Below are 16,273 nucleotides of genomic sequence, written 5' to 3' on the forward strand. Positions count from 1 at the left end.
ATTTCCCTAACTTGTCAATAAGTTTTATTGCCGTGTTTGAATAAGCTGTTGACGTCATAGTTCTTTTTGGGGGATTCCATTATAAAGAGAATTGCAAAAATCAAGATGGTAGATAACTAAATAATGGACTAGGGTTGTGATTGCTTCGGTTTCAAGAATAGAAGTTAGGGATCGCATAAGCCGCAGTTTGTAAAAACAAGTTTTTACCACTGAACTTATTTGGTCATGAAAAGTTAAATCTTTATCTATGATTACCCTGAGTAATTTTATTTTTGTTTCCATTTTTATAGGGTGAGATTTAATGAAAATCTTTCCTGTTATTGTTTTGTTGTTTTTAGTTGAAAAAAGTAGGCCACATGATTTATTGATATTAAGGGAGAGTTTATTTGCGTGGAGCCAATCACTTATTTTATCTAGTTTAGTATTAATTTCTTGTATTTCAGAGTGGTTTGTAGTATCAACGGGGTGAAGTAATTGAATGTTATCCGCGTAAGCGAAAATTGTGAAGCCAATTCTCTGGGCTAGAGTGAGAAGAGGGGACATAAAGATATTAAATAGCAGGGGAGATAGAATAGAACCCTGTGGGACGCCATAAGTTTGGACTATAGGTGGTGAGGTTTCCTCATTTGAGTGAACTTTGAAACTACATTCGGTGAAATATGAGTTAAACCATGAAAGAGCTGGACCTGTGATGCCACAGTCTCTAAGACGGTTGATGAGAAGAAAGTGGTCTACAGTATCGAACGCTGCAGAAAGGTCAAGGGAGATAAGAAGAACAGATTTTCGGTGATCAAGAAAATAATATATAGTAGAAATAAGACCTAGTAACGATAATTCAGTGGAGTAAGAAGAACGAAAGCCAGTTTGGTGTGGGTGTAGAGCATTGGTTTTATCAATAAATTCAGCTAATTGGTTATAGATGATTTTCTCCGTTAGTTTAGAAATAAGAGGAAAGTTAGCGATAGGACGGAAATTTGTTGGCGAGGTTGAGTCTAAATTTTGGTTTTTTAGTTTTGGAAAAACGAGGGCTGATTTCCATGCGTGGGCCGCAAAGGAAGTGAATTTGAAGGGGAGGCTATCGTAGAGGCTTTCTCTGCATCAACTGAAATAAAAATTGACTCTTGTCCCATCTTTACAGCCCATTTGCCTAAATTCAGAACATTCCTGATATTATCTCCCACTTGCATTCTCACTATGAACCCCAACTCATCTGGGTGGACCAGTCTAGGACCCAACATATCAACCTGTCTACTACAACTCGGGTGAAAATTTTGGTGTCTACTCCCGTAAGCAAGATAGGGTGATAAGAAGCATAGGACTTAGAGTCCTTCCCTTCCTTATATAAGACAGTCACCCCTGCCAGTTGCATAAAATATGAGAGTTGACTCTGTGCATCAATTGAATTGAAAAGATGAAGTAATAGCAAGAGAAGGGATTCAAGAAATTGTTTGTAGAACTTAAATGTGAACCCGTCCAACCCTTGAGGTTTCCCTGGTTTCATTGTTCTTAGTGCTTGACGAGCTTCAATCAGCATATTAGGTCTTTTACATCTGCAAAGCATCCTCAACTGAAATAGAGCTAAGTGTAACAAGAGTTCAAGTAATCATCAATAGCATCTTCTGATACCTCACCTCCACTGAATACAAATTATTATAGAACTGAACAAAGGTATCCCACACTTTTTCCTCTGTCCGCACAGCTACCCCTGACTGCCTCTTAATAGAAAGGATAATAGATTGCGCTCTCCTAACTTTCAATCTGTGGGCTACCAGTCAACTAGTTTTGTTGCTGTATTCAAAGTACTTTCGTTTCAACAACTGTAAATGAAAATGCATACGATCTAATTCATAAGCCTGCAAGTCTTTGCGGGCTGTTTATAAGTGCTTCAATAATTCCTCATTCCAGGGCTGATGTTTGTGTCCCTTCCAATCAGGCAATTAGATACTTCAGGTCAGGACTTCCTCCTGTTGCTGCCACTTTTTGAAAGATGCTAACGAAATAAGGTGTCCCCACAGAGTAGACTTCAACTCTTCCCATACAGCAGCTGGAGATGTGGTTTCTTGTGCATTACTGAATCATGGATTGCAAAAGATGATTTATTTACTCAAAATGAGCTCTGTTCCCATGGCTATCAAGGTCTTTTTTCTTCCAGAAACTGCCGGAAAGGAAGAGGTTTGGCACTTCTCTATAAATCATTTTTCAATGTACAGTTTCTTGAAAAAGTTAGCAATGCATTTCTAGAATATCTGCTAGCTACTGTTAACAATGAGCTCGCCCGTCATCCATGAGACAGTTGAAGAATTCTCCAGACAATAACCTCCATGCTCCTTTTTTTTTTTTTTAGAAGGTCACATCAACAGGATGACCCTAATAATGGTTCTGTGTTCTTTTAGGGGTCCTAACCCAAGCAAGTTGATCCAACAGCTTCTCACTCTACGGCCGGATCAGCAGGTATATATTTTCAACACATTAAAAGCACATCTAGTTGACAAAGGGATGGTGTCTGTCAGCGGTGAAGAGGCGTGAAAACTGAAGCCGCAGGACCTCTACCTTGGACAAAGGCAAAAGACAAGATGTCCGCCCTTAAATGACTAGTGCACCATTTCACCACCTTTTCATTGTAAAATGTTTGCTTTTTTGTCTTTTCTATTTTTACACACTTGCGCATATATATATATAAGGTTTCTTAAAGAATATCTGATTTAGTTATCAACAGATTGCACGGCTGAACGAGGGAATAAACTGTTGCTGTGAAAAGTCAGCGGTTCCCTTTCCCATTAGTGGGACAGTACACTCAGTGCTAGACTTCATTTTATGTTTTTCAAGAGTCTTTTTTAATATAGATCCTGACTGACAGATTTCATTTTATAGCAGAAAAATCTCTCTCATTGCTCTTTCTCTCTGCCTTTGAGCAGTGAAGGTGACCTTGAGAAAACAGTATTTTCCCTTTGTGTGGGTCTTGGCTTTGTGAGGTATTGTCAGTCACTATGTCCTTTCTTGGGCTTCTCATTTTCTATAGTGAGGGTAACTTAGTAACAGCATAGCTGGGCAGAAAGGCTCATCGTCATAAGGACAGCTTACTGTTATGTTTCTTCATAAAATTATCCCAGGGAAAGTAGATGTGCACTAATTGCGCTTATGTCTATGTGCCAGTAAGACTAGGCGCAAATGTGTGTATTTTATTCTCTGCCTTTTGGGAGTGCCAAGGTGCATGTCATATAAGGGTAGGTACTATATTTCTGTGTGCCTACCTTTTTATGCATGCATATCTCTGGGCAGTTTTATAAGAGCCTACTAGTCTATATGTTCAAATCTTATATAAAATTACACTCTACATGTCTTTTTGTCAGTGCATACTAATCATGTTATGTTCATTAGATACTATAGGTAAGGTCTGTATATATCTATATAACTATATATTTTAGTCTCATTAGGAACACACATGGGTCAAGCGTAGATTGACTAGGAAACCAACCATATAATGTTTTCCAAGCACGCCCCTTAAACCCTGCAGGCCTTTTCACACCTTGCTCAAACTCCCCCCCCCCCTATTAAACTGATCAAGTATAGGTTTTGGAAATTCAAATAGTTTTTTTATTGCTTGTTAAAAAATTGTTCTTATTGCTGACAGTTTTAATGTCATACATGATGAAAGGATGTAAATAGGGAAAAGGTGGTGGTAGAAAGCTAGCGTGTAAAGCAACTAAACTCCATTTAAAAGAGGTAAGGGTGAAGCCTGGCATGGCAAGGGGTCTTGGGACGAAGTAAAGCTGCTAGGTTTTTAACTCTGCTCAATCCATTCCATTGTTGTCCAGAAAAAGTCATAGGCAAATCCTATAAACAGTTACACAATCATTAAGCCAAAAATAAAGGCAATTTTTTTTTTTTTTAAATTCTTGAAAGAGGGAGGGTATTTGAATCATTCTACTAAATGCATATTTAGTTTTTCCCCTGAAAACTAAATGTATGCAGGACACTGTGCTTGATAAGGAAGGGGGAAGGGAAACATTATTTTGGCATTGCCATAGGATTTGGGAACTTAAGGTGTTGAACTGCATGGTGCTATAGGCTTATGGGATGCTTGGCTCTTGGGTGAAGGGCAATTCAATCTGATGTTGTTGAGTGGAACTGGGGGGGGGAGATGGGGAAAGCTGTAGAAAGGATTGGATTGAGAAGGAAAGACTTGGATTGAGAAGGAAGAGATTGGTTTTGATCTTTGGACACTGTGGAGTCAGTTTTAACATCTAAGGTGAGCATGTTTTTGACTGAAAAGTTGCCTAAATTTGTGTCTGCAATTCATTTACCTAGATTTAAGCCTTGAGTTGGGTGCCTAGTATCAAAAAAATAAGTTCTGAGCCTAGTTTTATTTTTCATACCCTAACAACCCTTTTAGTTGTCCAGCTTTTTTAAGTGCTTAGCACTAGTCTTTTTTTTTATTATTGTTAAAATTAAACAAAATTAACAAAAGCAACCAACTTGTTATAGAAATCAACTCCTACATGAAGAGAAAAATTATGAAACATCATTCAACTAAGAAAAGGTGCAGAACTTCACGAGAGTCAGTTAGCCCACAATATAAGGAGGATTTACACAACACAACACAAAAAAAAAAAAAAATCAAGTAGAACTGAGCTAAAAAGAGGCCATTTAAGTCTTCTTTTTTTTTCCACAACCAGACAGAAAACAAACTCAACAGCAGAAATATATTTATAAAAAAAAATAAAAAATCTTAGCACATACACTGGTAACCTCCCTCTTAATCATCAGGAGGTTTAGCTACCTCCATATGTTCCCTTTTGGGGGCTAATGATGGTATAGCAGGAACTTGACTTCCCAAATATCTGAGCTTACAAACGAGGCAAGATGATGCAAGTTTGGAAAAAATATATCAGACATTTAACTAAACATTTACAGAGAAACCTTAAAAGAAATAGTCCCCCCTCCCTCTAGATTAACAACAGTGGGCCAAAGGAGCAACCTTTTCTGTTTTTTTGGTGTCTTTAGTCACATTGTGGTAGATATGAACTTTAGAGTTCATTTACGCAGTATATTTAGTCCTAAAAAAATTTTAAGGAGTCAATCCATATCCAGTTACAATGCACAAGTTATTGACATGGTGGAAACCACAGGATCAGAGATATATTGTTGCAGATATTCTGTCAATTCTAAACTAAATATATCTATCCACAGAAGTTCAATCTGGACCATTTTTCTTCACTTGTGGCAAATAAGCTTTCACCAGTGGTGGTGTTGACTCATTAGGAACCTTAAGGACAATGGGGGCAAAATTCTTTAATCCATCTCCAAAGCTGGAAATAGCTCCAGGGGGAGTGCAGAAGGGACCAACGGTGAGAGAGCAGGGTTTGCCACGTATTGCTTATTACCCAGCAGGAGCACAAATGAATTTTGTCTCTCTGGTAATGTTCTTACTGCTTCTCCCAAACAGTAGCATCCACAAGCAGAAATGTAGCTTAGATTATGCTCTAAACACTTTTTTTAGTTCATTAACCTGTATGACTACAATGGTATAATTGGCACTTGCAAAAGTTACCTCTGAGGCAAATGGACTGGTTGCACATTTATGATATGTGGCGAGTATAAAAGCTTCCAAAGAAAGGTGGAAGAAGATGTTTACTATTTCTCAAAGGCACAGTGTTTAAAAAACCAATTTCTTCTGCTTTGTGATCTAGTTTTTATTTTTATTTTTTTTATAAAATCTTTATTCATTTTCAAACTTACAATAAGTGTGACAACAAGTTAAAACATTTTAACATTAAATATATCACTTAATATTCAGCAATAATACTAATCATATAACCTTATCTCCCTCCCTTCCCACCCTTTCATAACAAATATTTAATATCCTATATAGAAGATGAAATACTAAAATTCCCCCCCTCTGAATATTGAACTTTTAAATTTAAGGGAAAAATAGCATGTATTCATTACAATATTTTGTTAACGACTCCCACACATCTTGAAATTTCCTTAAATACCCCTGCTATGCAGCTATTACTCTTTCCATTTTATATATATGATACAATGAGTTCCACCAAAAATTATAATTCCATCTATTCCAGTTCTTCCAGTTACAAGTAATTTGTTGTATGGCAACCCCTGTCATTATAAGTAAAAGCTTATTATTGTTCGAAGATATCTGATTTTTTTGCCCTCATTAATATGCCAAATAATATAGTATCATAGGTCAATGCCACTGGGTTTTCTAATAAACAATTAATTTGGCCCCAAATTGATTTCCAAAAAGCTATAATAAATGAACAATAGAATAATAAATGATCTAAAGTTCCTGCTTCGAGATGACAATGACAACATCTATTAGACTTAGAGCTATCTAATTTTTGTAACCGAACAGGGGTCGATAATGCTCTATGTAACAGAAAAAAACAAGTTTGTCTCATAGATGCAGACACTGTACATCTCATCCTCCGAGTCCAAATTTGTGGCCATTGAGACGCAGTAATTTGATGCTTAATCTCAATGCTCCAAATGTCTCTCAGACCAAGCTATATTGATTATTAAGATTTTTCCATTCAGGGAACCCCTCCTGAATGGCCTGCTTCAGTTGCATTCATCTAAAACTTTGTGTTTTATTTAGGCCATATTTATGTTGCAACTGTGAAAAATCAAGCAGCTTACCATTATAAATAACATCATCTAATACATGTATGCCTGCTATCATCTAATACTTCTAGATGACCTTAAATCCGCCAATTTGAATCTTGGAGTTCAGCCATATAGTTTGATTTGTGAATTGGAATAGGTGTTAAATTACTCACATATCTTAATGTTTTCCATGTATCTACTAATATTCTATTTTCTTTATATAATCTAGGCATTTTGATACTGAGAACATGGCATAATCGCAGAGGAAACATGAGGCGCCATTGCAACCATAACTAATCTGGGATATTTTCAATGAGCTCTGGGAGGACCCAATACATACCCTGACGCATAATATAGGATTGATGATACCTATAAAAGTTGGGAAAATTTACCCCTCCCTCTGCAATCGGCTTTTGTAGAGATACTAAAGCAATTCTAGGAGTTTTACCTATACAAATAAATTTTAACTAGCCAAATAAATTTTTTATAAAAGGACCCTTGAAAAAAAACCGGCAACATACCCATTTGATAACAAACCACAGGCATCATCATTTTAATAGTTTAGACTCTCCCAAACCAGGAAAGATGTAAAGGATTCCATTGCTCACACATTTCTGTTACCTTCTGTAATAGAGAGTGATCTAGTTTTTAAAGGATTGCACTACGGGGCCTGATACATTAAAGAGGATTTCCCATCTTCTCACTATAGGAAAGTACCTCTGCCTGCCTCTCCCCTGCACTCCCCAGCCCTAAGTTTGATGCCGATTGGTAGACTCCATGATAGTTCCACTGCTTGTATAACCAAATATTTTTTTAAACACATACTCTAAACAAACCTGGAATTTAGTGGAGGAAGAGAAATTACTTTTTGTAATGTTTCATTCTCCAGTGATGATACTTGGAGGAGTCGCATATTGGTCATGTGGGCACACCTAGGCTGTTTTTTGGAGAAATATTTCTTTAGACGGCTGAACTGAAGGCAAAACTTGTGTTAATGATGGAACTGAGCTTTATTAGCAATCGATATCCATCTGTGCGGTATTTTGATAAAAAGTTCTCTCTAGTACACAGGTGTATAGACTATATCCCAAGACATACAAGTAGCCAATGTATTTATTGTTCTTAGTCTGCATGGTCATTTAAAATCGGGAAAACTGCATAACTATATTTAACCTTTCAGTTCCATGATTCCCTAAACCTTGACTCTGGCTCTGAAAGCAGATCCCACAAGACTTGTAGGGAGGCACCCAACCTCCTATCTCAAATAAGAAGGGAAGTTATCAACATGGATACCATTGAGATGGGTTATTTTACCATAATTCAAGAAGAACTATATTATATATAATTAATTAAATAATAACCCCCCCCCAAAGGGAAATATACTCCTCCTTTTACAAAACCGTTGAGCGGTTTTTATCTCCGGCCACGGCAGTAACAGCTCCAACGCTTATAGGAATTCTATGAGCATCAGAGCTGTTACCGCTATGGCCAGCATTAAAAATCACACTACGGTTTTGTAAAGAGGGGATAGTAAAGATTCCCAAGTTAAGATAGCTGCATCATAAAAATTTGTGGAGAAAAAAAGAGACCTCAGAAAAATGCCTGTATACTTCAGCACAATATTGTCCTGCATTCAGGGCTAGTCACAGTCATGGGTTGCTGAAAAAAATTCCACAAAATCAAGACACAAGTTATCCAGCTTCATATAAACATATATAAATGCAGTTTTTCTTCTTAAACAAAGAGATACCAGGACATAATACAAAATATCAAAGTTAAAAAAACAATCCAGAACACTTCTCGTAAATATAAATTCAAAAGGCAGAAAACCAAAAAAGAAAGTAAAACTGAAGCAAAATAATACCAAGCAATTGGCCAGACCTGATAGAGGCCCTGTTTTGCAATTAAAGCTATCTCGAGGACTCTGGCCTATAAAATTTCTTCCCAGCACTCATATTCTACTGAAACAGCTCTCAAGAAAACAAAGGCTCACCAATGCCTGAATGCAGGACAATATTGTGCTAAAATATACGGGTATTTCTCTGAGGTCTCTCTTATCTCCACAAATTTTTATATGATGCTGTTATTTTAACTTGGGGATCTTTACTACATTTCCCTTTGTGGATTATTATTTAATTATTTTACCACAAGCCATGCTATTTTAGCACAGGGTTTCATTGAATAAAATGGTATCCTGTGCTAAAATAACAAGACTTCTAATAAAATAACCTGTCTTAATGGTATCCCCACGTTGATAACTACCCCCCTCCCCTTTAATTATACCAGCCATAGAAAGGCACAATGCAGTACAGCATATGAGTATCACAAGTGCAGCATTAACACATAAAAATTCTGTCTTCTGACTGAATTCTTTCTAACTTATGGTACCAGTACAAGAATAATTCAAATCCAGTGTGCACTAGCTTTTGAAAGGTGAGGGGACTTTAATGGTCCAGAAAACTCTGGCTGGCAGTATTTTGGATAATTCTACCACTAGTCAAAAAAAAAGTATCAGAGAGGCCTCCAGTTTTCTGAATGACCAGTGTAGGTTCTATAACTATTCCCTACATGTTTCAACATTGGATTTTGAATTCTTCAGTTTTGGGCTGGTCCCTCTGATTTTGTTACCGCTATAAGTGGTTGAAATGGAATAAGTATGGGAAATATATGTATTAGTACTTTTTTATGCAGGGGCTCACCATTTCATGTATTTCTGTATTTATTTTTGTTTGCTAATGAAGTTATCTGCAAACGAAACGATAGGATATTTGAGCATTAATGTAGTTTTAATTTACAGATTAATTTCAGATTCTTATGTTTCAATGCTCATTGTGAACACTGGAAGGTATACAGTTTATTTTTTCCTTATTGTATTTGCTGTGATCCAATAACACTGAACTGTATTTTAAATGTTTTTGAATGTATTTTTTTTTTTTTGTAGTTTTTTAAATCTTTATTTTTTTCTGGATATCCTGACTCCCCTTTTCTCCCCTCCCTCCCTCCCTAAATAAAAGAAAATATATTTTTAGGTGGTCAAAATGAATGTTAGGCACAATAAATATATATACAGTATCTAATTTTTTAGCAGTGTTTATAAAGCTTGTTAACACGGTATGTGTATTTCACATTTGTTCTCCAGTCAATAAAGCTGGAGCAATGATCAACTAGAGAACAGCATGAGTGTCAGCTGCTTTTTTGAGAGCCATAACTTTATTTATTCTTATTTTTACAATACAATGCAATTTCTTATATCCTGCAATTTTCAACAAGGAATCATTGCGGCTTACAGCAGGCAGAGAGAGTTAGGAAGATATGCTGGATCCTCAGAGTGGGGGAATAAGATGGAAGGGAGAGGGGAATATTCTGCACACGGAAGGGAAAAGAAGTGGAGGATGCACATAGATGGAACTGAAGGGAAGAGGAGGAAATGCACATGGATGGAGGAAATGCATATAAATAGAAGGGAAGGGAGAGGAAAGCACATGGATTGAAGGGGAGAGAAGAAAATGCTGTAAATGGATGTAAGGGAAATGGGGAGGGGGAGTGCATATATAAAAGGGAAAAGAGAAAGGGAAATGCATATGGATGAGAGGGGGATAACTAGATTTGAGAAAATAAAAAATGGAAGAAATATGAATGTGAAAGATCAGTGTTAAAGATGATGCAATAATCATGCTTACATTACTTTAATACCTAAACCGGGGAAGCCTGACCTGTATATTGAATCTTATCGTCCTATTTCTTTGATAAATGTTGACATAAAAATTTTGGATAAGATATTGGCTAATCGGTTGGTGCAGTTACTGCCTGCATTGATTGTTCCTGAGCAGGTTGGTTTCATTAAACATCGTCATTCTGTGTTAAATGTTTGCCAGCTGCTAGTTGCTGTGCAGCGCACTCGGGATGCTGCACTTCAGGGGGGTCTTGGTCGGCCTAGACGCTGCCAAAGCCTTTGACCAGGCCAATTGGCATTATCTTTTTCAGGTACTCCAATATATGGGTATTACTGGCTGGTATTTCGACATGGTCCGGTTGCTTTATATGCATCCTACAGCCTGTGTTCTGGTCAATGGCAGCCGTACGTACATCTTCTTTCTTGATTGCGAGGGGTACCAGGCAGGGGAGTCCTTTATCACCCGTACTGTTTCTCCTTTACCTGGACCCCTTTTTGCGCACTTTGCAGAAGGACACTGATTTGCAAGGTCTGCCGGAGGGCGATTCGCATTTGAGGGTGTTGGCCTTTGCGGACGACCTCCTGTTGACCTTGGGGACCCTACAGAGCTCTGTTCCTCGAGCCCTGGAACTCTTAGATGAGTTTAGCATGTACTCTGGTCTGGTGCTCAACAAACAGAAATCTTTGGTGCTGGCTTTATCTCCGGAGGTGCAGAGTACTTGGCAAGGTCCCTTCCCTTTGGTCTGGGCTCCGGGTCGGTTGAGATACTTGGGTATTTGGGTTTCCCCAGACTCTTGTCAGCTTTATCATTTGAACATTGTTCCACTGTTGACCGCCACCAAACAGAAATTGCAGAACTGGCAGGTTTACCCTCTTTCTCTCATGGGGAAGATTGCATTGTATAATATGGTCTTGGTCCCACAGTGGCTTTATGTTTTTCAGATGTTACCAGTTCTCCTTTCCACTAAACATGACAAGGAATTGAACACCTGCCTTCGTCGTTACTTGTGGAATGGGAGGAAGGCGAGATTATCCCTTCCTGCTCTGCACAGACCCAGGGACCAGGGTGGACTGGGACTTCACAGTTTGAAGATGCTGTCTTTGGCATGTCCAAATGAGACATCTCAATGATTGGTATTGGGGAACGGGACATTTTTCTGCTACAAGACAAGAATTGTTTCTCTGTGGACAATATCATTTTAGTTATTTACTCCACGTGAAGCGTTTGCCCCCGAGGACATCTTCTGCTAGAGACTTATTTTTGTTGCCTTTGCGTCGTGTTTGGAAGTATTTGTGTCAACGGATGCACATCCCTTACACTGTGACCCCTTATTTGTCACTACAGGGCAATGGAGACTTTGTTCCGGGGATGTCCCCGACGGTTGCAACGGTGTGGACGGCAGCTTCTTCTCAGTATATCTTTCAACTCGTACATTCCAATGGAACTTTATACTCTTTGGACGACCTCATTAGGGAGCATGGTTGGACAGCCCAACATTGGCTCCCTTATGCTCAGTTATCAAATTACGTCCGTTCCTTGCCACAGGACTGTCTTACGGATAGATGCATGGAAACTATTTCTGAAGCTTTATGTTTGTCTGCGCAGATGTCGATACCGTTGCGATACCATTATCGCTAACTACAGGAATCTTTAGGTGACATGCCTTTTGCTCATTATGCGACCAAATAGTCATTGGACTTACCTTGTGAGGTTACGGATCAACTGATAGCGAGAGGAATTCGTCGAGTGGCTAAATTGACCTCTAGAGTGACCTTGATAGAAATGAATTACAAATTCTTGCTCCGCCTATACAGGTCTCCGGCATTTATGTTCCAAGCTTCCATCTGCACCTCTTCTGCTTGTCTTAAGTGCAACCATTCTCCGGCTACCCTTGGACATCAATTTTGGACGTGTGCAAAGATACAAACTTTTTGGCAGCAGGTCCATCAACACATTATGGCAATGTGGAAACATAAATACGTCTTTGGTCCTCTTAATTTGTTCACTGCTGACTTTTTGCCGAGACCCTTCCCAAAGGGTTTCAGGGGCTTTATGGAAAGAGCAATACTACTGGGCAAGAAAGTGATTCTTCACTGTTGGATATCATCTGACTCTCCGACTTTAGCACATTGGCGCACTCTGATGATCGAATTGGCATCCATGGAACGCCTTAGAGTGCCTTCTTTGGAAACACCTCGGGGGCAAGCGTTTTGTTCATGTTGGGAACCTTTTTGGACTACTTTGACGCCCAGGGCACGCAGTCACTTGCTGAATGTTTAATTTTTTCTGTTTATGACACACTGGAATGGGAATTGTGGATTGTCTTCTGATGGTCCTTAGTATTTTTTGGGAGGGGGTGGAAGGGTGGGTTGCAGCATACCTTGGTGAAATATGATAAGAATTTTGGATCTCATTTTTGTGCTTTGGTATTCTGTATTGGTTTGGTTCTATTTGAAATTTAATAAAATATATTATTCCAAAAAGATGATGCAAGGCAGGAAATAAAGAAAGGAAGTGGACAGGAGGCCTTGAAAACAGTTAAAAACACAGGGAACAAGATAATTAGAAAAATTAAAATCTCCAGACAACAAAGGCATGAAAAGTGATTTTATGTTCCCCTTAGTGATTAATGTATATCAATTTTGAGAACTTGCATCTGCCAGTAGTGTTTTAAACTGTACAGGAAGAAGTGCATGTCTTTCTATTTCTCTTGCTCTACATGCAGTCTGGCATCTGAGGTTTCAGTTTAATATTTATCTTCATTACTGCTTTTGTGGTCACATTCTGTATTTGAACAGGTGCGATCTGTGTTCTGTGCTTGTGACAGAGGCAAGGATGGGGTGCTGAGGAAGGAGATGGTTGAGCGAGTGTGGAAATAGAGTTAATATGGTAAAAGTGAGGCAGTAGAAGAGGGGATAGGCTGTAAGAAACAGCCTGGAAACGAGGGAAGGAAGGAAATACAGAGATGTAGCTGAAGCTAGTGAGGGATGAGAGGCAGTGGAGAGTAGATGGAGGCTAAGAGAGAAGAGTTTAGAGGGTAGAAATGGGACACTAGGGAGTGGGTAAAAGATAGAGGCAGTATAGCATATTGGGGAAGGAGAAAGATGGGGGCAATGCGATTGCTAGAGAGAAAAGCCAATAGGCAGATGAGGTGAAAAGGAGGAGACTAAGGGCTCCTTTTATCAAGCTGCGGTAGGCAGTTAACGCGTGGAATACCGTGTGTACATCCGCCTGCCGCGCTAGTCGCTAACGCCTCCATTGACGAGGCGTTAGTTTTTTTGGTGTGCCGTGGGGGTTAGCGCGTGATGAAATGTCCGACGCGCTAACCCCCTTAGCGCACCTTGATAAAAGGAGCCCTAAGGATTAGAGGATGAGAGAATTGTAAAATGGGTAAAATTCATATGTGGGTGGACATAAAGGCAGAGAAGAGAAAAGTGAAAAAGAACAAAAATGATTAGTGCTAGGCAGATATAAAGAAGGAATGAAACACAAACTTGGAAAAGAATTTAGGTTAGCATGGGCACAAAAAGTGGAATAGACTGGGACCAACATAATAGAAAAGTGCCTAGACAACAACAATAGAGAAGAAAAAATATTTTTATTTACTACTTTTTAATGATTGGAATGTGTCCACTTAACATCTTTTCTATTTTTATATTTAGCAGAGTAAAGGACAAAATAAACTTCTACAAGTATTGTCACTGCTTATAGAATCTTTTTTCTCAGGAGTACCCATTTCAGTTTTTCCTTCTTTTTTTGTGTGTGTGATTTTCCATTCTCTGTAAGTAAAGGGTCTGTCTGTGTTCTGCATGTGCAACTGAGGTGAAGGATTCTGTTACAGTCCAATTTATTATAGATTTCTATAGTAGATATATTGGTACTCTAGGACCCAGTGTAATATTTATAGCCCTGTATTTTCATAGATGGGTTATGGTTTGTTAAGTTTGCTATGTAGGCTTTGAATGTGTAGTTGCAGGGTTTTGTATTATTTTGCAGAATGTCTGGCCTGTTTGAAAGCAGACTCTGGGAGATTGTCAGCCAAAATAAAAAATAGCCAGTAATAGTAGTCTTCCATATCCTGTGTAGTTGCCACAAAAACAAAACCCTACCTGTTTTAATTGTTTGGATGTGGAAGGTGACAGAATTCCAGCGAAACCAGAAGTTTCATTGGAAGGAGGGACTTAGCTGGAAGAAGGTCCCGGAGCAGGCCTTCAATGTTGCCTCTTCATTGATGAAGCTTCTAAGAGGCTGGTAGACCCAGGGCAAGAGGCGCAAAAGGGATGAACCGGTAGGGGAGTTGCAGGGTTTGGGTTTTTTTTTTGCCATTTGACAAGTGATCGGAAGGGAGGGAGGGGGGCTGTTGGACCTGCAATCGGGAAGGAGGGGGTTGCTTGGGCTGTTGGCTTGGCTGGAGCTGAAGGGAGACAGATGCTGGATCTAGTCTGGGGATTGGGGGAAGGGAAAGAGGTGCTGAGCCCAAGTGGTAGGGGGGCTGGAGCTGGTGGGTAGGGATAGGTACCAGACTCACACCAGGGCACTGAAGGGAAGGGAAAAAGGTGCAGGACCTTCAGGGGGGAGGAGAGAAAGGGAAAGAGTAAAGCTCAACCAAAGTGATGAAGGAAAACAGTGAAATATTGAACATGGGGGGAGGAAAGAGAGTGTGTGAGACGCATTGGTATAAGGGAGTAAGAGGGGAGAAGCTGGACACAGGGAGATGGGCATGGATGGGAGCATGAGGGTGGTATAATGCCAGACATGGATACAGAGGGCTATAATGCCAGACATGGGAGGTTATATGGACACAGAGAGAAGATGGCTAGAAATGGGAGAATAAGAACACAGAAGGAAGATGCTAGACTTAGGGGAAGCATAGATATATAGAGCAGCAATGCTGTTACCATGGAGTGTGGATCATAGAATGGTGAGATGATGAAGGCAGGGAGATGGGCACAGGAGAAATACTAGAAAGGGACATATAGGAGACCTAGAGAAGGGAGATGCTGAACATGGGGAATACATACATAGAGAAGATGGATGGTGAGCATGGAGAAAAAAGAAATGTCAAATGGTCAGGAGACCCTGGCAAGTGAGTTATGTGAAGACAAAAGAAAGCAGAGACCAGCATCTGAGACCAACATGATTTGAAGAATAAAATGACGAGATAATAAAAGGTAGAAAAAAAAAATTTATTTTGTGATTAGAATAAAAAGATTATGTACTTACCCTGGTAAACCCTTTTCCAGAAGATAATTGAGACATTCTAGACAAGTGGGTAGTTTCCCCATGGCTGTGTGTCATCTGCAGAAGGAATCCAGTTCAGATTTTTCTCTGTGCCTCCTCTGTACTTCACTGAGCTTCTTAGCTCCACCTAGAGTTAGTATCCAACCGCCAAGGCCCTCCAAATCAATGTGAAATAGAGGCACCCATAACAATCAATCAAGGTCATAAATAATTGTTCTGCTCAAACATGAGAATATCATAGAAGCATAGAACATGACGGCAGAAAAGGGCCACGGCCCATCTAGTCTGCCCACACAGCCCACCCCCTAACTACCTCCATGAAGAGATCCCACATGCCAATCCCATCTTTTCTTAAAATCTGGCACGCTGCTGGCCTCAATTACCTGTTGTGGAAGATTATTCCAGCGATCAACCACCCTTTCAGTGAAGAAATATTTTCTGGTGTCGCCATGAAATTTCCCACCCCTGATTTTCAACAGATGCCCTCTTGTTGCCGTGGGTCCTTTAAGGACAAAGAGATCCTCTTCCACCTCGATACTGCCTGTGACATATTTGAACGTCTCGATCATGTCTCCCCTCTCTCTGCGTTCCTCGAGTGAGTACAGCTGCAACTTACCCAGTCGTTCCTCATACAACCTGAGACATCCTGTTGGTCATTCGCTGAAACGACTCAACTCTCTGCACATCTTTTTGATAATGCGGCCTCCAGAATTGTACACAGTATTCCAGCTGGG

General features: G+C 39.5%; 1 protein-coding gene across 1 annotated transcript in view; it reads left to right on the forward strand.

Annotated features, from left to right (window-relative positions):
- CDS2 (CDP-diacylglycerol synthase 2) overlaps positions 1-5,115 on the forward strand; it is a 99,626-nt gene extending 94,511 nt beyond the window's left edge. Inside the window, exon 13 of the mRNA XM_033948953.1 lies at positions 2,394-5,115. Within this exon, the coding sequence (XP_033804844.1) occupies positions 2,394-2,526 (133 nt within the window). The 3' untranslated portion in view covers positions 2,527-5,115. The remainder of the gene's footprint in view (positions 1-2,393) is intronic.
- Positions 5,116-16,273: the final 11,158 nt, after the last annotated feature.

Source organism: Geotrypetes seraphini, chromosome 6, assembly GCF_902459505.1.
Source record: "Geotrypetes seraphini chromosome 6, aGeoSer1.1, whole genome shotgun sequence".
NCBI lineage: Eukaryota > Metazoa > Chordata > Amphibia > Gymnophiona > Dermophiidae > Geotrypetes > Geotrypetes seraphini.